This window comes from Primulina tabacum, chromosome 4, assembly GCF_025594145.1.
Source record: "Primulina tabacum isolate GXHZ01 chromosome 4, ASM2559414v2, whole genome shotgun sequence".
Taxonomy (NCBI): Eukaryota; Viridiplantae; Streptophyta; class Magnoliopsida; order Lamiales; family Gesneriaceae; genus Primulina; species Primulina tabacum.
In genome coordinates this window covers 3601708-3623981 of record NC_134553.1, presented here as the reverse complement: position 1 = coordinate 3623981, position 22274 = coordinate 3601708, and the positions used below count along the sequence as shown (strand labels likewise).

Here is a 22274-nt window from a genome sequence, read left to right as displayed (position 1 = left end):
TCCAAATTTCCATATCCGTATACAGTGTATTAAAAAAAATATACAGCATGAAGAAAGATTATAGTATTAACCACCCACTAGGGTGTTTATTTATGTACAGATAAATTCCTCTCCCTGAACTATGCTATTTACAAATATACAAGTTGCAAAGGCGAAACACTGCATTTTCCTGCCGATAGGATAATGACACACACAAAATCAACTTACTCTATTCATGCAACCCTTGAAATCCATGCTAATCTTTACATACTTTTTCCTCTTCCTCTTTCTGTGAAGATGAGTCGGTTGATGTTGTCCCATCCTCGGAAGAATGAGACGGTGCATCTGCAGTTGGAACATATGATAAATGTATTTATATTTCATAGCTGAACAGAAAGTTGTCACGGGCCAAAAAAAAAAAAAACTGAACTCAAATAAATACACAAGGGGGAAAAATCTTGTGAAAAGGAACACAAATTTCAAGTGGTTTTGGTCAGATCACAAACTTTCAACAGTAATGCATCAGACAGAGATAACAGTGAACTGTTTGTCTCATCATTATCACTGTCCAAATTTCCAAGTGAAAAATAAAATGTTGCCATAAAAAACCGGAATCATAATTCATCAACTTATACCATCCATCGGTGGAAAAGATTTACAGCCTCAGACCGTCCTAGTTCAAAACACTAACAGTTCAACAATTGAGTTGTCTCTTCAGTTGTGTTAGTGTCATCATTGGCCATTTTAGGACTACTTGGACAATCAAAACAAAAAAATACAATTTGAGAAGTAAAATAGCAGTTTCTCACAGAAATATCACAGCACACTCTAGTATTACATGAAAATTAAAATAACTACACGAATGCGTATGGATTGCAAAACTGCCCTAAATTTAAAATCCTTTATTATTTACTCTATCATATATTATGTATAAATGGTTTAAGAAAGTAAAGACCATGAATTTCAAATACTCTTCTAACAAAACTCCATAAGTTGGTTAAATAGTGGAAACAGACAAGTATTTCAAATGACAACCTGAGTTCCAGTCCAAACAAGCAACACATTTTCAGATAGTGGAAACAGACAAGGATTTCAAATGACGACCTGAGTTCCAGTCCAAACAAGCAACACATTTTCAGAAAATGTTGAGTGCAAGAATCACTTAATGACATAATAGAATAGTATAATCATATATCATATAAGATATAAAAAAAGTGTTTAAGAGCAGCAAAATAATTGAAGATAAAACTGAGTGCGTAAGAGTACGGGTTGCTGCAGCATTTCACGTCAGATTACAAATATTCAGCATAATTTATCAGACAGGGATAACTGTAAATGATTGTTATCATCATTCGTGAATACTGCAGACTCAATAGTTTACAATTCCTGGTAAACTAAACAAAATCACAAGGCCATTCGTTAAATCAACTTCTAAATCTGTCATTTCAAAAGTTACAAGTATGGGAAGCCTCGGCCCGTCCTAGTTCAAATCCAATTCATCGTTATTAGTGATGTTCTAATTCAGGATAACCATAAGATGTCATCACTAGCTTCCTCATGAGACTCGAATGGATATAAGAATTCTGAAACTTTGAAGGCACAAAAAATAATACACCACTACTATTATAAAAAGAGGGATATATTATCATGATGACCAGCACTTCCACAGATTAAATCACCAGAGTAAAGGCAAATTGGGATTTTTTCACACCAGAATCCACATCATGCCCTGATATAGAAAACATGATAAAATCGAAAAACAAAAAGTACAACTCAGGCATGAAGACTTGAAAAGCTAAAAATGCAGGAAAAATTATGGTTGAACATGCAATGAGGCATCAGATCTTCCTATTCAGCTGAGTATCATCACGCCCAATGTGAATTGAGCATTCCACGCTAAAGAGTACATCATTTGCCAATTCACGCTCATACCGCGTGGGATCATAACACACACCCTAGAAGTACACGCAACTAATAAACAAAGGAACACCCATTCAACATTAAATCCCGTAAATTTCATTTTTCCAAACTAAAAACATTTTACCAAAGTATTTTGAATTCCGACATTAATTTCTTGAATAGGATAGATACAGACGAAAAATTAAGGTTGAATCTTCGATTAAACGTGAACGAAAAAATATCGTAACCCTGAAATAAAATGCAACGACGACAAGATAGTTAACTAATTTAAAACAAAAGTAGATAAGGGAAATCGAAAGCTATTAAATTTACCATTGGTAATGTAGAAAGAAGAGGAAGGCCAGCCATGAAGGGTTGTGAGGGACAAATACTCCTCATCGGTTAGGGTGTTGGCGAGCTTGTCAACAATCTGCTCGATTCCGTACGATGTTCTGCGCGGCGGAACCCAATAGGAGGCTCCGGGCACGAAATGCAACCAATCCGGTTTGGATCTCTTGATGATGATGTTATGGATTGCATCCTCGATCCTCTGCACCGCCCTAGCCTCAGCCTCCGCCGTGCTCAGCTCCTTGCTCTCCGGACGGTCAGAAAGAAGGCGCCGCGCCACGAATCGGAGCCCTACGTGGTTTGGGAACGGGGAGGCGGATCTAAACAGAGATTGAGAGACGAATCTTGCCATACGTTAACAAACCGAATTATACGAATCTATACACCAAAACCCTCTTTTCGCTTCAGTAAATATAGAGGAGACGATCGTGGCAGAGTAGTAAATTTGTAAATTTCTAAGGGGTACTGTAAAAATCGGCATATGAATTAGGGCTGAGCTGGAAACGACTTGATGATGGGCCTTAAATGGAACTCGATTATCAAACAGGCTAAAATTTGTATAATGGGCCAGGGCCTTTTTAAAAAATTCTCTTAGATACTTTTAAAATTAATTTATATAAGATTAATTTAAATTAAATCAAGATAAAATTAAATTTATTTTCTAAATCTTTAATAAGATTTTATTTAGCTAATTATTCAAGATAAAATAATTCATATTTAATATTTGTTAACATACATGTGAATATTAGATTCATTCTATAAATTTTTTTAATGTAAAAACAACAATATCATTATATTTTATTAAATTTAAATTTAAATTAAAAAATGATTTTCTATTAATTTTTATAATATGGTCTAGTAATACTAATTCTAAGCTTGCATTTACTCGAGTTTCTTAAAATGATACAAGGCTATATTAATCTCAATCTCATCCAATGTTTACTTACAAAATGAAAATTTTCTTAAACTCAAAGGTCTATTAATAATCGGATTTTGTTAATGATTTTTAATCTTTAACTATTATTTTAGTAAGTATTAGCATTTAAAAATTTATTAAAATTATTAATATAATATAATAAATATATTTAACTTTTAAATATAATTATAAAAACTATTATATTAAAAATATTTATATCATCTGAGATAATACTTATACGAAGATAACGATTTCTTTTCGTTAAATTGACTTCTTAATTTTGGTTGGTGAATTTTTACTAACAAAAAAAAATAGAAAAATATATCTAAAAAATCATATTTTATTTTGTTTATCGGTATTTTAAACTATAAATAAATTTTTTTCAAAAAGATAAAATCATTGTCATTTATTACAAGAGTAACTTTTTATTAACATTTTTAGTTATTTTTTATAATATGTTAAAAATATTTATATTGAAATTCAAATTAAGATACATAATAATAATAATAATATAAATTTATGGACATTTAATATATCAATGTTCATGAGAAAAATTGATAATATATAATAATTTTTATTTAATATGATAGAAGTTACGTATCTTTTCACGATATTGTGATTTTTCGTTCAATCACAATTCTGATCGCAATTTTATTCAATCAAAGTAAAATATATTATTGTTGAGTAGGTCTCTTGTGAGACGGTCTCACGAATCTTTATTTGAGGCGGGTCAATCCTATCGATATTCACAATAAAAAGTAATACTCTTAGCATAAAAAGTAATACATTTTCATGGATTACCAAAATAAGATATATGTCTCACCAATATGACTCGTGAGACCGTCTCACACAATTTTTTGCCATTATTATTTATTCATAATCATTCTATATCGCGTTCAATTACTTTAATAATCACAATATAATTTATCATACCCAATTTATCTACGAAAGTAAATGTGACCTAAATGAAACGTTGGATGACGAAGATGAGAGAAGAAACAACATAACCTTGAAAGGTCAAAATTCAAGAGTGAATTAGATTGATTAAATAAATTATTTTAATAATAACTTTTAATCAGAATATATAAATAGATCAACATCCCGTCCCATCTTTGTACTAAAAAATCTCACGGGGATTTCGATCAAAATTGCCAATATTTATTTTTCTAGCGATTGCGACACTTCTATAAATAAATGACGATATATATCAAATAGATTATGTTCTTTCTTGCCTAATGTATGGCAGGCACGAAATCTGAATGTTGTGTGTAAGCCTGCGATGAGTAGAAGGCAGGTAAGAACTTATGTCTGACTTAATAACCAAATTTACATATAATGCAATAACATAAGCAAGCAGGCTCTTCAGCTGTTGGGTAGGTGTAGATTCTTACACAGGCGGTAAAGTTTGGTTGGAATCTGGTAGGCTTATATTCACTTCGCTTGTTGCCGTTAGGTAAAGAAACAAAGTAACGATGAAGAAAAGAAGAATAAATTTGTTTCCAGTCCCCTAAATTTTCCATACTCCTCTGTTTTATATATATTGATGAACATTTTCATTCTCAAACCATAAACAACCTTAATCCAAGATGGAAGGATTTCGTGGAATAGATAGCTTAATGTCTGCTCGACAAATTCTGAAGAGCAGCATAGACAAATCAAGAAACATGGCCATAGCTATTGAAGAAACTGGCTCAAGATTGAAAGAAACAAGCGACAAAGTGGCATTGTTACAAGCTGCTATAAAAAAGATGGCTGGTAAATGTGCTGTTTATGAGATCAGAGATCCCATTGATCGAACCCTTGGGCCTGCTGCTGCTGTTCTGAAGGTCTTGGACGTGGTACGTGAGCTGCAAGATTCGTTACTAATGACGGACCCTAGAACCAAATTGCACCAGTATCTTGCCAATGTCAAACGCCTTCAAGAGGCGCAAAAGCTTCTTGCTGATAACTGCAGATTGGTTATCATGTGGCTTGATGATGATGTGATGCAATTCTTGAAAAACATCCATGGTTCTGATGATGATTGGTACCTTGATATTGTCTCAAAAGTCATGAAACTATTCATGGAACTGCAGGGGAGAGGCCAAAATGGTGGGGTTTTGTCTTCTGCCCTTGACAAGTTGGAGAGTGCATATATGCATCTCTTGATGGACTATAGTTCTCTATTTTCAGCCCAGCAATATTACGAGGATCACTCGAGCGTATCGTATTTTCCAGCTAACGTTATTCGAGATTTGCAGTCCATTACTGAAGCATTGGCGGCTAACTATAGGCTTCACAGATGCATATCGATATATGCAGGGGTCCGGAGTGCAAATATTCAAGCTACTTTACAAGCCCTCAACATTGATTACGCTGTAATACAATTATCTGAATTCGACAGTGTGCAAATTGTGGAGGGCTACATTGATATATGGGATAAACACATGGAGTTTTGTGTGAGGCATTTGCTACAGATAGAATACAGGCTTTGCAATGAGGTGTACCGAAAAGCTGGATCCGAGGTATGGACTAACTGCTTTGCAATGATTATATCACAATGTGGGTTCAATGATATTTTGAATTTTGGAAGCAGTGTTACTAAATGCAAGAAGGATGCAATCAAGCTCTTGATGCTGCTGAAAATATTTGGCACTTTAGACAAACTGCGGTTAAGCTTCAACCAACTGTTCGGTGGGAAATCTTGTGTTGAGATTCGAAATCATACAAGGGATCTTGTCAAGAAAGTTGTTGAAGGGGCATATGAAATTTTCCGGGAACTTTTGATGCAAGTGGAGCTGCAGAAAGAAACTAGTCCATCACCAGATGGCAGTGTCCCAAGGACAGTTCGCTTTGTTACTGAATACTGCAACCAGCTTCTTGAGTATGATAATAGCTTATTTCTTAGGCGTATTTTGGAGATACATCAAGAATGGAATAACACAAGATTAGAAGAGGGCCTGCTCTTCAGAGAAATCAGCAACTTAATGAGGGCACTTGAGCACAATTTAGAGAGTTGGGCCAAAAATTACAATGATTTGGCACTCTCCTGCCTTTTCATGATGAATAGTTGTTGGTACTTGTGCAACAATACCAGTGGGACCAAGCTTGGAGAGGTAATGGGCCATTCTTGGTTGGGGGCAAAGGAAAAATCAATGGAGTACTATGCTGAATTGTATTTTAAAGAAAGTTGGGAAAAACTATTGGTGGTTTTAGGTGAAGAGGACCTAGTGTTATTTGACGGGGGCAGGGCCATTGATCGTGATCTGGTCAAGAAAAGAATTGGTATGTTCTGCGACGCCTTTGATGACATGTACAATAAGCAATCCAAATGGGTATTTTCTGATAAAGGCTTAAGATTGAAGACATGCCAGCTTGTTGCAAAGGCTATTGTTCCATCTTATAAGAGCTATTTGCAAAAATTTATGCCCGAGTTTGACATGGGAAACCACGTAAGGTACACACCTGAGAGGTTAGAGAATTTAATCAATTCTTTGTTCCAAATGAAACCGGGAAAATTTGTAGGCATGAATTGCACGGATATGATTGGCATAATGAAGAATGATGTTTTCGATCGCTTCTCCACCCCTGCAGCAGCATGATTTGGTCAACCATAACACACTCTCTTACAGCAGTTTAATTCCACACATAACATGACCAAGGCATCTCTCTAATTGAAACTTCTCCAGAAATGTAATTTTCATTTTATTAGCTCCAAGTTAAAAGTTCTGTATAGAGATTTATTTATGATAACACATCTAAATCCTCGTTCCTCAATAGCTCCTTTAATCGAGGGATTTCATTCTTCCAATCCTAGTGAGTTTTATTTTTTAAGTTTAAGAATAACACCGCCATATTCATGAAGGGGCTTTGGCAGACCCCCTACGAGTTTAAGTTGCATTCAATAGTTCAATAACTGGAAGAATATGCAAGACACCAAAGATCCATAACTAGATGTGGAAAGGACTATACACATTTCCTTATTAAACAAGAAAATTCTTTCTGATACAACTTTTCTTTGCTGTGTACATCATAATCTGTCTAAGAATCAAAGAACAGAACACAATACAACATGAACATCTTCAGGCAAAATCCTACATACACAACCAACAAGACAATCTAGTTGAAGGACCTCTTCCTTATCTCATCCGCTCCCTGAGTAACTTCAGACCAACATGCCTGCAACGAGAAAGACCCCAGATAATAATAAAATCTTTGAGCTTTTTTAAAAAAGTGATGACTTATGATTCGTTCAAAGCACAGAGAAGACTGGACATTTACCTTCCCATCATCAGAAGAGTAGCCTGAGGATTTGTACCAGGTGACACTTTAAAGATTGAACCATCAACAACTCTGAGACCATCAATTCCTATCAATTTGAGATTCTTATCAATTACCTTTCCCACTAGGCATCCACCATGGTAGTGCCATATGGTGCTCACCGTACGCCTGCAGAACTCTCTCATCTCCGCATCGTTTGACTGATCAACAGGCAATTCAGGCCCAACGTATCTAAATTCTCTAGCTCCAAACCATTCATGGAACTTAAAATCGTCCAGAGCTCGGCTTCTCAAAATGTCGCCAATTTTTCTAGTTCCATTCACACACCGCTCAAGATCACCAGGATTACTGAAGTAATTGAAACGGACGGTAGGATTCACCCTCACATCTGTGGATGATAATGTTAGGGAACCAGCAGACAGCGGCCCGATGATTTTTTCCATTAAAGTTGCAACAGTGAGATGAACCGAAATTCCAGGATTTCTTATGAAGACTGGTCGGGCAGGGGATGCAAAAGGGATGATATTTGAGGCTGCCTCTAGATAAGCCCCTAAACTTGTAACACCCACAACTTGAATCAGAGAATGATCCAGTGGAGTTGGTGGCACAATGGAGATACCATTTCTGGGATTATCGTACAAAAACTGACCAACATAAGGCGAGTGGTGTGAAACTGGAATTCCCCATGATGCAAGATAAGGCCTCGGCCCAATTCCACTCAGCAACAGGAGCTGAGGACTGCCGAGTGCCCCTGCACACAGCAAGACCTCACCCCCATTTACCACCATGGCGTGGTGGTACCGACCCATCTGATCACGAAAAACCACCCCAGTAGCTGATTGCTTCGCATTAGAATATGAGGATGAAGATGCCAGCAGAACCCTCTCCACACTGGCGTGCACCACCACCTTAATGTTTGATGGGTTTGCAAAGTTCAAGAGATCCGCTGCACTGTGTCTTGTACCAAAGCTATCAAATGTTGAACCCCCTATTTTGGTTCCCAAAACATGATCCAAACGGAAATCATTGTAAGGGTCAATCCCAGCATCCAACATCCCATCTCTAACCGCAGATTGCCAGTTCTTGAGCTCAGGCCTGAAAACAATAGTCTTCTCAACCCAGTCATATGACTGATTAACCACCCTGAGATCCCAATTAATCCCAGATCTTAGGTAAAAACCTTGTTCCGCTCTGCTATAGAAACCGGCATTTATCGCACTACTACCTCCAAGAACCCGACCTCGGGCATTGGGCACTCCATCTTCGGATGTAAAGGCTTGAGCAGGGGAATCATATGCATCAACTTCCATCAGGGTTTGCAGAAATCCGTCTTGAGTCATTAAATTCGGCTGCCCATGGGGAACACCCCCTCTCTCAAGAACAAGAACCCGGTAATGTTCAGATAGGGTAGCAGCCAATGGACAGCCTGCAGTGCCACCTCCGACAATGATGTAATCAAAATAATCCTCCGAGGGGAACTCTGTGGCATTTGACACGAACCCCATATAAGCTGGACCTGCAGACACATCATAAATCGATTATATCAATATAGTTTATTCAAGAAACTCGTGAAAAAGAATAGTTATCCGTGAAAGGGATCAAGAAACTGAAAAATAATCGAATCCCTGATAAATAATAAGAATAGAAGGAAAGAGTAGCGGAGGATCGTTACTTCGTTGAGAGTGTAATCTGGGGAGGGAAATGAGAGTGTTGAACATCAAGAAAACGAAAAAAGGAGGCCAAAGAAAATATGGTATTTCCGCCATTGTTGTTTAGAATTTATTGGTCGCAGATGATGGAGTAGTAGATATGCGAGAGGGGAAGAGGAGGAAGAGTTGTGGGTTTTGCGGGAGGAGTAGAGAGACGAGCAGTAGAATTTCGGTGGGAAATTCAGTTCAATTTGACATCTAAGCCTAACGGCTTCTCCAAGCTTTCTGATATTCTCTTCTATATTGATACGTTAAGACAATGTGCAATGGGCATGGAAGCCTAGCGATGAAGTGGGCTTCCATTTCAATTCGAGAGAATCAAGCGAGGATTGCTCGTCGCAACCCACGCGGTGAAGTGCCGTTTGTATATTTATTTTATTTATAAAAAAATTATTATTCGCTTCTTAAAAAAAGCCCAAAAAGTAAATGATGGGCTAAAGACGGCACCGGCCCATCTTCCGACTTTGAATTGGTGGTGCCTTGAAGCAGAAGTTAAACACCAGTGTCCACAAAAATCTCGTTCTTTTTAAGTGCTGAATTTCAAAATCTGGACGAAAAGTTATGCGTGATTTGGGTGATTACTACTTTGTCTCGGTTTCCCTGGAAAATAGACCTCATTTGGAGTGATTATTATTTGTGATTTTGCATTGCTAATTTCCAGGTGCTTCTGTATTTTTAAATTTCTCACTCCCTCGTGATATCTTGTGCGATGATTATCCTGCTTGTGTATGAAGCTTATGATTGATGTGTTTTTGGCTAAAATCACGAAAGAGTTCTTGAGGTTGGCTATAAATTTTTGTTTCAGCTGTTTTAAGATTGTGGAAGATCTCGTACCCTTGGTAAGTTTATCCACTCTATTTTTAATTTACAGACTAAACTGATGGCAGTATTAAGTTAATCCTGGTGATGGAAATCAATTAACATAGTTTTGTAGTTTTTGAATCAGCTTTTATAATTATGATTTGGTTAGATGTTGAATGACTAGAAATTACATGGCTCTGATTATTTATGACTAACTTATTGGAATTTACCTCTCATCAGTTTGGTTGGAATTTTGGGCAATCCATATGGACCTCAATGATCTTAACAAAGTTTGGGATGCAAGGCCTCTTAAGAAATCTCGGGAAGATGGAGCTAGGGAAATTCTTGAAAAGATAGCGAAGCAAGTGCAACCCATAATGCGGAAAAGAAAGTGGAAAGTCGGGGTTCTTTCTGAGTTTTGGTAGAATGTGGCTTTCCTTATATTCCATTTATGTTTTTATTCCTTTGGTCCCCATGCTTAGGCTATGTGCTTATCGAGAGACATAATTTGCAGGCCAGCTAATCCATCTCTTCTAGGGTTGAATATTGGAGGAGGTGCGGATATTAGGTTGAGACTGCACAGGCCGAACAACGAGTGGGATTTTTTTTGCTTATGAGCAGATTATCGACACCATGCTTCACGAGCTCTGTCACAACGAAATGTCCCTCATAATACCGATTTTTACAATCTTTTGGATGAAATTAGAAAGGTTGTGATTTCAGTACACCACTCCATGTTTTTGTGTGCGTGGTGGAACTTTTACGACTTGGCTTCTTGACTACATTGCTTTTCTACTGTCTTTTCGGTTCTAAGTTCTCAAGATTGTGTATATTATATTGACATAGGCAATTTCTGCTAGATATTTATGCTTCATTTGATTAGATTTTCTTGTTCTTTAGGAATGTGAACAACTTATGGCCAAAGGCGTTATTGGCAGCTGGCAAGGATTTGATCTTCCAGGGAGAAGATTGGGTGGGTATTCTCATCAGCCTCCTTTGTCTTTGCTCCACGATAAACCTCGAGCTGCTGCAGAAACCAGAGCACAGCGTGAAGGTTTATTGGCTCAAGGGCCTAAACACCTCGGTGGTGATAGAAGCATCAAAGCTGTTTAAGTCCAATCCAAGCAGCAGCGATGGCTGCAGAAAGAAGATTACATGATGATTTGTGGTGTGGATCCAAATCAGTTGAGAGTGAGGGATCCTCTAAAAGCTCGGAAGTTCCTGGTACACAGGGTGATAGATGTGAGGGCCCGTTATCCTAATCACGATTTATTAACATGCAATCTTGATTAATCAGTAAACAGCGGAAAAATGAGTTAAAAATTTGCGTTTGGGCCTATAAAAATTTCGGCATGACCTTCCCGTAAATAGGACATACCAGAAAATCAAATACTCAAAATAACCAACATGCGCCCTCAATAAACACAACAGCATACACACGTTCCAGCCAGACACGATCATGACATATCCAAACCAAAATATCATAGAGCCGACAAGACTCGATAATACCATAATACAATCCTCCAAATATATATATAGTATCTAGGAGACAGCAACGCCACGCAGTACCTAAATACAACTGAGCCTACTCTCAAGGAGCTCTGGTACTTCCTAAGGCTTCCTCTCGAGCGCTTTGAGGTCGAACCACCTGTACCACCTGTCATGTCCACACACAAAAGACACGACAGTCCCCTCTCGGGGGTCAATAACCCCAGTACGAGACATCAAGAAACCATGATATATGACAGAAATATAATGATGCCATGCATAAATGCAATGCATGATTAGGTGCAAGATATCAGGATATCAGGAGTCAAATGATCGATATCAACAATCATACATATATGCTCGAGTTGGTCCACGACTCAGCGGCCCGTGCCTGGGATATGGCCCAGCCTCGAAACAAGCAACTACCTAAGCCGGAACCGAATCAAGGTAGCCAAACATCTCCAGAACACCATATCATATCATATATATAACGGATCTCAACCGAAATATAACTAGATCTCAATAACAATATGCTCAATATGATATGTTCAGTGGTATTGATGTGTCTAACGAAAATAAAATGTGTGTGAACCAAAGAAATATTTTATTTTATTTTGCACATCAATTACCAACTGATAATATGCGAGTCAACATATAATATCACATAAATCAGCAAATAGCAAATAAATCATACACAGGATCATCAGATGCCTCTGTCAGACATCGTGAAAAATAGCTGATCTCTACGTACCTCAACTAATTTATCAGTAACTTAAATCCTCAAGAAAGTCCTGGAAATGTCAACTCAGACAAATCACCTGATTATTAATTTAAATGGTCTTATTATCATATAAAAATTCCACAACCATTTAAATTCACTAAAAATCCAATTTCAACAATTTAGGCATTTTAAATTCCTAAAATTCAAATATGCAACTAAAATGCCTAAAATCAATCAATTCTATTTTATCGTCGCAAATATTCTTTTAAGCTTTAAGTGACGCTAAACTAATATTCAAACGACTGCAATAAATTCTAGGTTCATCAGATTATACCTCCAACTCGCACAATTCCGGAACCTACAACAATAACCCAATAATTAATCAATAATGATACATTATTTGAATGGAAATTGAATGAAATTCACACAAGCAACAATTCACACCGATACAGCTAGTAATCCCAACAACAGTGACTATAAATCGAGCCTAACCCAAAGCTAACCGGCAACAGGCGGCATACTCGCCGGAGAAGATGACCGGAATCACGCCGAAAAACGGAGCCGACGGTTCGTTCTCGAAAATTTGCAAAAGTGGTATCAAAAGAAAGGTTATGACATAAGGAACAAAACCCCTCAATCAATTTTTAGTTTTGAGCGGCGGAGGACGGCGAATTTAGCGGTGAAAGAGGCGGCGTTTTTGCCGGGTTTTCGGAAATCACGATTTTACCTAGCAAGAGTGATATCAATGGAAATCTTACGTCGAGAGCTTTCCAATCGTATATTTACTTGAATTTTCCGGCGACTGATGCGGCCACAATCGGCGGTCAAAGGTGGCGGAGGTGGGTTGAAAATGTTGTACAGAAAGTTACGGTGGAGAGAGGTGAAAATTGGTGACGGTGATGATTATCTTATATTATAATATATATATATATATATAATATTAATATTATATGTGTGTGTTTATCTTTTTATTTTTTTTTGGTTCGAAACTTGACCCGGTCTATTTTATTTCAACTCTTATGTGCTATAAAATTTAAATATACATAAACACACAATTTAATTATTTGGCTTAATTATTTTAAATTCCTCAATTTAAAATAATTAATCTTAATTATCGCCGAATAACATATAATTAAATCGGGTCATTACATTTCTCCCCCTCTAACACAAAAGATTTCGTCATCGAAATTGAAACACACAACACACACACATTATATACAACCTAATCACACATATACCACTGATAATACATAGGAAAGTCAGAGTACATGGAATAATTTGTGACAATTTCAAACAAGTGAGGCCATTCTTGACGCATTTTAGCCTCCAACTCCCATGTAGCCTCTTCAGTCCCATGTCTACTACACTGTACCATAACCAATGGAATCGTCTTATTTCGAAGTTGCTTATCCTTTCGATTAAGAATCTGTATAGGATACTCAACATAGCTAAGAGAACTGTCCAACTCCACATCCCCGGGTCGCAGAACATGAGATGGATCCGGCTCATACTTCCGCAGCATAGATACATGAAACACATCATGTATAGAAGACAAACTTTGCGGCAAGTCCAATCTATAAGCCAATATGCCGATCCTCTCAACAATAGTATACGGTCCAATATAACGTGGAGCTAACTTTCCTTTTCGCCCAAATCTCATCGTGCCACGGAATGTAAAGACACTTTCAAGAAAACTTGATCGCCAACCTGAAATTCTAAAGGTCTACGTCTTTTATTTGCGTAGCTAGCTTGACGATCCTGAGATGCTTTCATCCTTTTTCTAATCAAATTTATCTTTTCATTCATTTCTTCAATGAACTCAGGTTGTGCCAATGGTTTTTCTCCAACTTCATTCCAACATACAGGCGATCGACACCTTCTACCATACAAAGCTTCGAATGATGCCATCCCAATAGTTGTTTGGAAACTATTATTGTAGGATAATTCGACCAATGGTAAAGATTCTTGCCAGTTTCCACCAAAATCCATGACCACGGATCGTAACATATCTTCCAAAGTTTGTATAGTCCTCTCTGTCTGACCATCTGTTTGGGGATGATAAGCTGTACTCATTGCCAACTTAGTACCCAATGCATTCTGAAGACTACTCCAAAACTTGGAAGCAAATCTAGGATCTCGATCAGATACAATAGATACTGGAACTCCATGCAATCGAATAACATTATCCACATATAATCGTGCCATTTTATTATATGCATAAGTACGATCGTATGGAATAAAATGTGCTGATTTGGACAATCTATCGACTATCACCCAGATTGCATCACAACCTCTGTTTGATCTGGGCAAGTGAGTCACGAAATCCATTGCAATATGTTCCCAGTTCCATTGTGGTATTTCTAAACTCTGTAACATACCTCCAGGTTTCATTCTCTCGGCTTTAACCTGCTGGCACGTCAAACATTTCACTACAAATTCTGAAATATCTCTCTTCATCGCATCCCACCAGAAATATGGTTTCAGTATGTGGTACATTCTATGAGTACCAGGATGAACACTATGACGGCTGCAATGCGCCTCTTGAAGCAATGCTTCTTTCAATCATGTGACATTTGGTACCACTAATCTGTTATTCATTCGTAAACAACCATCTGATGAGATATTGTATTTATCTGGGTTACCAGACAAAACCAGATCTTTCGATTTCTGAACCTGTGAATCATTTTTTTTAGCTTTCTTGATCTTCGAAATAATCTTCGGCTCAAATTGTAAAGTAGAAACAATAAAATGATTGCCTTTCGGCTGAAAAGTCCAACCAGAAGTACATAAATCATCATAATTCTGTCAGACATGGATAGATGCTATCGTAACATCCTGATATTTCCGGCTTAATGCATCTGCAACTTGATTCATTTTTCCTGGCCGATACTGTATTTCACAGTCAAAATCCTTCAATAAATCTAACCATCGTCTCTGCCTCATATTCAGTTCTGATTGAGTAAACAAATATTTCAAACTCTTATGATCTGAGTAGATAATAAACTGCTCACCGTATAGATAATGTCGCCAAACTTTTAAAGCAAAAACAATGGCTGCTAGTTCAAGATCATGAACTGGATATCGGGATTCGTGTGTTTTCAATTGCCTTGAAGCATATGCAATAACTTTTCCATGTTGCATTAAAACACATCCCAAACCTCTTGATGATGCATCAGTACAAACCACAAATCCACCTGATCCAGATGGCAATGCCAACACTGGTGTTGTTGTCAGCTTCTCTTTCAATGTAAGAAAACTATTCTCACATTCATCTGACCAAATAAATCTTGCATCTTTCTTAGTCAGTTGGGTAATAGGTCGGGCAATCTGCGAAAATCCTTCAATGAATCGTCTATAATACCCAGCCAATCCCATAAAACTTCTAATCTCCGGTATATTGGTTGGTCTAGCCCAATTCAGGACTGCTTCAACTTTACTCGGATCTACAGATATACCTTGGGCTGATATCACGTGACCCAAAAATATCACGCTATCCATCCAAACTTCACACTTCGACAACTTAGCATACAATTGAGAATCTCGAAGTGTTTGTAGAACCAATCGTAAATGCTCTTTATGTTCTCGTTTTGATCTCGAATACACCAGTATATCATCAATAAAGACAATAACAAATTTATCCAGAAAATTTCTGAATACTCTATTCATCAGATCCATAAACACTGCTGGTGCATTTGTTAAACCAAATGGCATTACTAGAAATTCATAATGCCCATATCTAGTTCTAAAAGCTGTTTTAGGGAACATCCTCTTCTCTAACCCGAAGTTGATGGTATCCTGATCGAAGATCAATCTTCGAATAAACATAATTTCCTTGAAGCTGATCAAACAAGTTATCAATTCTAGGCAGAGGGTATTTATTTTTAATAGTAACTTGATTGAGCTGCCTATAATCAATGCACATTCTCATGGAACCATCTTTCTTCTTTATGAACAGTACAGGTGCTCCCCAAGGTGACATACTAGGGCGTATATAACCTTTTTCGAGTAAATCCTGTAACTGCTCTTTCAATTCTTTCAGTTCTGCAGGAGCCATTCTGTACGGCGCTCTAGAGATCGGCGCAGTACCCGGCATCAAGTCGATGCTAAAAATCAATTTCTCTCTGCGGTGGAAAGCCTGGTATTTCTTCAGGAAAGACATCGAGAAATTCTTTCGCTACTGGGATATCAGATAATTTCGGTTCTTTCTTGGTAGCATCCACAGCATAAACCATATATCCCTCATTTCCTAAAGATAATAATCTAAACATTTCCATCGCTGAGACTAACGGTATCTTAGCCTGTGATCCTCGACCATAAAAATTCCATTTGCTACCATAGTATGGCCTAAATCGTACTACACCATGAAAACAATCTACATTGGCTCGATAACTAGATAGTGTGTCCATACCAATGATACAATCAAAATCATGCATCGGTAATACAATCAAGTTTGTGATCATAATGCTATCATCGAAATGCAACACACAATCTAACACAATTTGCCCAGATGGAATAAATCGACCAGCTGGCGTAGACACAGATACAGTTTCATGAAATGGTGTGGTCCAAAGTTCATATTCATCAACATAATCGGATGCAATGAATGAATGAGATGCTCCAGTATCAAATAAAACTCGTGCAATATGATCATAAATAAGGCAAGTACCTGCGATCACCCCGTCTGGAGCCTCTCTAGCCTGATCCTCGGTCAAAGCATATACTCGAGCTTGTTGAGGACCCTGAAAAGACTGTGGCACATTACCCCTGACCTGTGGGTAATTAGAATGCTGGTAGGATGGTGCAGGAGAAAGTGGTCGCTGAGATGAGGCACCTGGAAAACTACCTCTGGCATAAGGCAACTGCTGTGGCTGCATCTGTCCCTGTGCACGGCTCGGACAAACTATGGCAAAATGCCCTGACTGACCACAAGTATGACATGAACCCTGTACTCCACTACACTGTGCAGTAGGATGTCTTCCTCCGCATCGATCACAGTAAATCACGGGGTACTGTCCACCTGTTGCACTTTGCGAACTGCTCGAACTAGAGGAACTGGACTGATATTTCTTTTTAAACTGTTTTCCTTTTGGTCTTAATTGTTTTTGTTTCTGTTGGTATGACTGTTGAGATGAAAAAGATGGTGTACCTGCTGAAAAATATGAACCACCAGTAGGCATTTGTGGAGCCTTGTGGTTGTCTACCCTCTTTTCAATCCAGCTTCAATTCCAATCGCCTTGTCAACAACTTCGGCATAAGTTGTAGGCGACCCAGCCATAACCATAGCATGTATATGATAGTCCAGTCCTTCCAAAAATTTTGAAATTTTACCTCTTTCTCTGACAGCCACATGTGGTACATAAGTGAGAAGAGCAGAAAGTTGTCGAGCATATTCCTCAACAGACATATTGCCCTGAACTAGTCGATGAAATTCCGATTCTCTGGCTGAGTAGTAGGATGGTGGAGCATATTCTTGGAGGAATTTAGCACGAAACACCTCCCAAGAGATCTGACTACCTGTTTGTTGCAGTACATTTGTAGTAGCCTCCCACCAATGCTGTGCACGATCCCGTAGTTGGAGGACTGCCATAGTTAACCTTCTATCAGAATCATAATGTACTGTGTTGAACAGGAATTCCATGTGTTTCAACCATCCTTCTGCTCGATCACTGCCTTCATTTCCAAAGAATTTAGCTGGATGCATATTCTGAAATCGAGCTACAGCCAATTCCATTTCATCAACTCGGTGAACTAAATGTTCTACCTCTGCATCAGCTTTAGCGGCTATCTCTGCAGCAGGACGCCCGCGCCTACCTCGAGAAACTCTATCATTTCCTCCGATATTCTGTGCCCAAGACTCCCGAGCCACTCCTTTTCCTTTACCTTTATTTCCTCTAGTTGCCATTCTACAGGATTTAAGGTTAAATTCCCAAAATATTCAATAACATCAATGTAACCAAAACACTGAAATAAAACTCAAATGTATAATCTACATGTCATATCTCTAAGATACTAACATATAATTCATTCCAGGCAAGAGCAAATAATTTCAAATAATCAAACACATGCGCACAAATTTCTTGTGCCTAAACTCGAGTGTACTAACTCTAGTACGAGCGTACCCCAGTCTAGGCTCTGATACCAACTGTGAGGGCCCGTTATCCTAATCACGATTTATTAACATGCAATCTTGATTAATCAGTAAACAGCGGAAAAGTGAGTTAAAAATTTGCGTTTGGGCCTATAAAAATTTCGGCATGACCTTCCCGTAAATAGGACATACCAGAAAATCAAATACTCAAAATAACCAACATGCGCCCTCAATAAACACAACAGCATACACACGTTCCAGCCAGACACGATCATGACATATCCAAACCAAAATATCATAGAGCCGACAAGACTCGATAATACCATAATACAATCCTCCAAATATATATATATATATATAGTATCTGGGAGACAGCAACGCCACGCAGTACCTAAATACAACTGAGCCTACTCTCAAGGAGCTCTGGTACTTCCTGAGGCTTCCTCTCGAGCGCCTGAGGTCGAACCACCTGTACCACCTGTCATGTCCACACACAAAAGACACGACAGCCCCCTCTCGGGGGTCAATAACCCCAGTACGAGACATCAAGAAACCATGATATATGACAGAAATATAATGATGTCATGCATGAATGCAATGCATGAATAGGTGCAAGATATCAGGATATCAGGAGTCAAATGATCGATATCAACAATCATACATATATGCTCGAGTTGGTCCACGACTCAGCGGACCCTGCCTGGGATATGGCCCAGCCTCGAAGCCAGCAACTACCTAAGCCGGAACGAATCAAGGTAGCCAAACATCTCCAGAACACCATATCATATCATATATATAACGGATCTCAACCGAAATATAACTGGATCTCAATAACAGATAGGCTCAATATGATATGTTCAGTGGTATTGATGTGTCTAACGAAAATAAAATGTGTGTGAACCAAAGAAATATTTTATTTTATTTTGCACATCAATTACCAACTGATAATATGCGAGTCAGCATATAATATCACATAAATCAGCAAATAGCAAATAAATCATACACAGGATCATCAGATGCCTCTGTCAGATATCGTGAAAAATAGCTGATCTCTACGTACCTCAACTAATTTATCAGTAACTTAAATCCTCGAGAAAGTCATGGAAATGTCAACTCAGACAAATCACCTGAATATTAATTTAAATGATCTTATTATCATATAAAAATTCCACAACCATTTAAATTCACTAAAAATCCAATTTCAACAATTTAGGCATTTTAAATTCCTAAAATTCAAATATGCAACTAAAATGCCTAAAATCAATCAATTCTATTTTATCGTCACAAATATTCTTTTAAGCTTTAAGTGACGCTAAACTAATATTCAAACGACTGCGATAAATTCTAGGTTCATCAGATTATACCTCCAACTCGCACAATTTCGGAACCTACAACAATAACCCAATAATTAATCAATAATGATGCATTATTCGAGTGGAAATTGAATGAAATTCACATAGGCAACCATTCACACCGAGACAGCTAGTAATCCCAACAACAGTGACTATAAATCGAGCCTAACCCGAAGCTAACCGGCAACAGGCGGCACACTCGCCAGAGAAGATGATCGGAATCACGCTGAAAAACGGAGCCGACGGTTCGTTCTCGAAAATTTGCAAAAGTGGTATCAAAAGAAAGCTTATGACATAAGGAACAAAACCCCTCAATCAATTTTTTGTTTTGAGCGGCGGAGTACGGCGAATTTAGCGGTGAAAGAGGCGGCGTTTTTGGCGGGTTTTCGGAAATCGCGATTTTACCTAGCAAGAGTGGTATCAATGGAAAGCTTACGTCGAGAGCTTTCCAATCGTATATTTACTTGAATTTTCCGGCGACTGGTGCGGCCACAATCGGCGGTCAAAGTTGGCGGAGGTGGGTTGAAAATGTTATACAGAAAGTTACGGTTATCTTATATTATAATATATATATATAATATTAATATTATATGTGTGTGTTTATCTTTTATCTTTTTGGGGTTCGAAACTTGACCCGATCTATTTTATTTCAACTATTGTGTGCTATAAAATTTAAATATACATAAACACACAATTTAATTATTTGGCTTAATTATTTTAAATTTCTCAATTTAAAATAATTAATCTTAATTATCGCCAAATAACATATAATTAAATCGGGTCATTACAATAGATTTACTCGAACTTCATTTGTTGAACCCATGTCTATCCTGGGTAGAAAAGATGATGTGATGTGGCTGTGCACAACCTGCACCTTATTAAATCAGGTAATATCTTCCAAGCTCGTATTTAGTACCTAGAGAGACAAGCCATTCTTTACACCTCCCGCCTCTTGTATACACACGGGAGTTTATGTAATTATGTCCCCTCCTCTCTTCCACCCCATGGTCTCAGTATGCTTGATATTTGGATCTACTGATACAATTTATTGATTACAGGCACAAGCTCTTACATGTGAAGCTTGTGGGACCCCAAAGAATGAAGACATTGGAGATTACAAGAAGTTAAAAGTATGGTCGTGCAAATTTTGCACCCTAGATAACAGCATTGAAGCAGATAGATGCATGGTTTGTGGGGAATGGAGATACTCTTATGGCCCTCCTATCTCCACTCCTGCCCCATATATTGGTAGCTGAAAGGATGAGTGGTATAATATCACCGCAAATTGTATGGCTGCAGGTCAGATTTAGTCTTTGCCGCATACTTTGTATTCACTTACCTACAAAACCTGGTAAAATGTAATGTAAGATTTGTTGACTGTCATCTGTAAACTTTAATTTTGCGTGAAAGCTATTTATCTCACATTAGTCTTTCCATTCGTCCACCCCAACATTTTATTTATCGGTAAAATTTACTATCAAAATTTATATTCAAATACACTGAGCATGAGCATACCCAGGCAGAGAAAAATCCAATTTCAGATATCTCAGACTTCAAATGAGAGCTCCTGAGGATATAAACTGGGTAGACACGAAATACATGAACTTTAACCTTATGAAATAGAGAATCTAAATTCAAAGAAGTATTAAATTCCATGCATTCCAGAGGCAGTAGACCGTCGTCGAAAACGCTAAGAGGCTAGCCTTGGCAAGGTGAGATGTACCACCATCGGCCTTCTTGAACCACTTCAAAGAACTTTTAATGGTTGTCATATGGTAGCTCCGAAGCCGTGCATGAATAGAGTCCCATGGACACCTACTAAACTAGCAGGGAAAGAATACAGGAAAAAAAATGCTTGGGCAGAATGATAGGCTTTCAAATCAATATTCCTTGCATTTCATGATACATACATCCATATCCCTCAAGTAAATGTAGTGAAGTCTTTCGTTAGTATCGGTTTTAGGTCGAACTATTAACCTGACTTGTTTAAATCAGGAAAAGTCCCTTTTGGTGCCCATGAAGCCAGTTTTTGTACGTCTTTGGTACTTGTATTTACATAGGCATGATTTCTTGTCTAGCTTGACAATGACTTTGGGTGCATTGCAAGAAATCTCTCTTTTGTTCACATTAATTTGGACTATTAATGTTTGGCACTTCGGTCGGCTCGGAGCCGGAACACGTCATAATCTAATCGAGCATTGCCTTGCTTTTTTTTCTTTTGTACTTTTCTTCCCTTTTGAATGGGGCGACGAGTGTTTACAGGTCACCTGTTCTAGACTTGTGTCGTATTTGGAAGATCGGATGTCCTTGGGCTGCAAGGCCCGACACTCGTTTCGTCAGTAACTACAGAATTGGGCTTCAATGTGGTTCCTTGGGTTTTTTATTTATTTATTATTAATAAAACTCGTAACATATATTCTTCGATTCGCTTCCTAAGCCTCATAAAAAACACAATAATTTGCAAATCTTGTTAGTAATATATTCCTTGGATTTCTTTGTCAACATATAGATGAATTTACGAATGGATTTACTTTATCAATTCTTAATACGGGATAGTAAATTCAGTTTTGACTTTAGTAGTGTTTGAGAGAGCTTCTCGGAAGCATTTTCGTTTTTGAGTGTTTTTGAACATCAACTTCAGCTCTGGATTCTATAACTTTTATCCAAAAACTGGAAACAAGAGTGTTGTACTTTTTCTTACTTCTACATTTTG

At 37.8% G+C, this 22274-nt stretch overlaps 4 protein-coding genes, 3 long non-coding RNA genes and 2 other non-coding genes across 10 annotated transcripts; 3 read left to right on the top strand and 6 right to left on the bottom strand.

Moving 5' to 3' along the window:
• Positions 1–639: 639 nt before the first annotated feature.
• On the bottom strand, positions 640–719 carry LOC142544051 (small nucleolar RNA snoR20a). The gene has a single exon (XR_012820018.1). It is a non-coding gene; the product is annotated as a small nucleolar RNA snoR20a (small nucleolar RNA).
• A 540-nt stretch (positions 720–1259) lies between these two features.
• On the bottom strand, positions 1260–1339 carry LOC142544044 (small nucleolar RNA R38). The gene has a single exon (XR_012820012.1). It is a non-coding gene; the product is annotated as a small nucleolar RNA R38 (small nucleolar RNA).
• A 3046-nt stretch (positions 1340–4385) lies between these two features.
• On the top strand, positions 4386–6898 carry LOC142542510 (exocyst complex component EXO70A1-like). Its single transcript, XM_075649174.1, has one exon. It carries the CDS (start codon positions 4729–4731, stop codon positions 6721–6723), a length of 1995 nt encoding a protein of 664 aa, XP_075505289.1. The 5' UTR covers positions 4386–4728; the 3' UTR covers positions 6724–6898.
• Positions 6899–7029: 131 nt separating this feature from the next.
• On the bottom strand, positions 7030–9401 carry LOC142542511 ((R)-mandelonitrile lyase-like). The gene is made up of 3 exons (XM_075649175.1): positions 9075–9401; positions 7403–8918; positions 7030–7300 (listed from the first exon to the last, which is right to left on the bottom strand). The coding sequence occupies exons 1-3, from the start codon at positions 9166–9168 to the stop codon at positions 7261–7263; spliced, it is 1650 nt and encodes a 549-aa protein (XP_075505290.1). The 5' UTR covers positions 9169–9401; the 3' UTR covers positions 7030–7260.
• Positions 9402–9558: 157 nt separating this feature from the next.
• Positions 9559–11148, top strand: LOC142542513 (uncharacterized). Its single transcript, XR_012819529.1, has 4 exons — positions 9559–9772; positions 10153–10333; positions 10427–10622; positions 10813–11148. It is a non-coding gene; the product is annotated as an uncharacterized LOC142542513 (long non-coding RNA).
• A 5-nt stretch (positions 11149–11153) lies between these two features.
• LOC142542514 (uncharacterized) lies at positions 11154–13007 on the bottom strand. 2 transcript variants are annotated; one of them, XR_012819531.1, is made up of 4 exons: positions 12566–13007; positions 12456–12479; positions 12152–12218; positions 11154–11569 (listed from the first exon to the last, which is right to left on the bottom strand). It is a non-coding gene; the product is annotated as an uncharacterized LOC142542514 (long non-coding RNA). The 2 variants fall into 2 exon arrangements; XR_012819530.1 differs by lacking the exon at positions 11154–11569 and having other exon boundaries at positions 11621–12218.
• A 336-nt stretch (positions 13008–13343) lies between these two features.
• On the bottom strand, positions 13344–13781 carry LOC142541338 (uncharacterized). The gene has a single exon (XM_075647886.1). It carries the CDS (start codon positions 13779–13781, stop codon positions 13344–13346), a length of 438 nt encoding a protein of 145 aa, XP_075504001.1.
• Positions 13782–14460: 679 nt separating this feature from the next.
• Positions 14461–19592, bottom strand: LOC142542512 (uncharacterized). The gene is made up of 3 exons (XM_075649176.1): positions 19574–19592; positions 18601–18687; positions 14461–18024 (listed from the first exon to the last, which is right to left on the bottom strand). Exon 3 carries the CDS (start codon positions 18021–18023, stop codon positions 17319–17321), a length of 705 nt encoding a protein of 234 aa, XP_075505291.1. The 5' UTR covers position 18024; positions 18601–18687; positions 19574–19592; the 3' UTR covers positions 14461–17318.
• A 764-nt stretch (positions 19593–20356) lies between these two features.
• On the top strand, positions 20357–20983 carry LOC142542515 (uncharacterized). The gene is made up of 2 exons (XR_012819532.1): positions 20357–20448; positions 20620–20983. It is a non-coding gene; the product is annotated as an uncharacterized LOC142542515 (long non-coding RNA).
• Positions 20984–22274: the final 1291 nt, after the last annotated feature.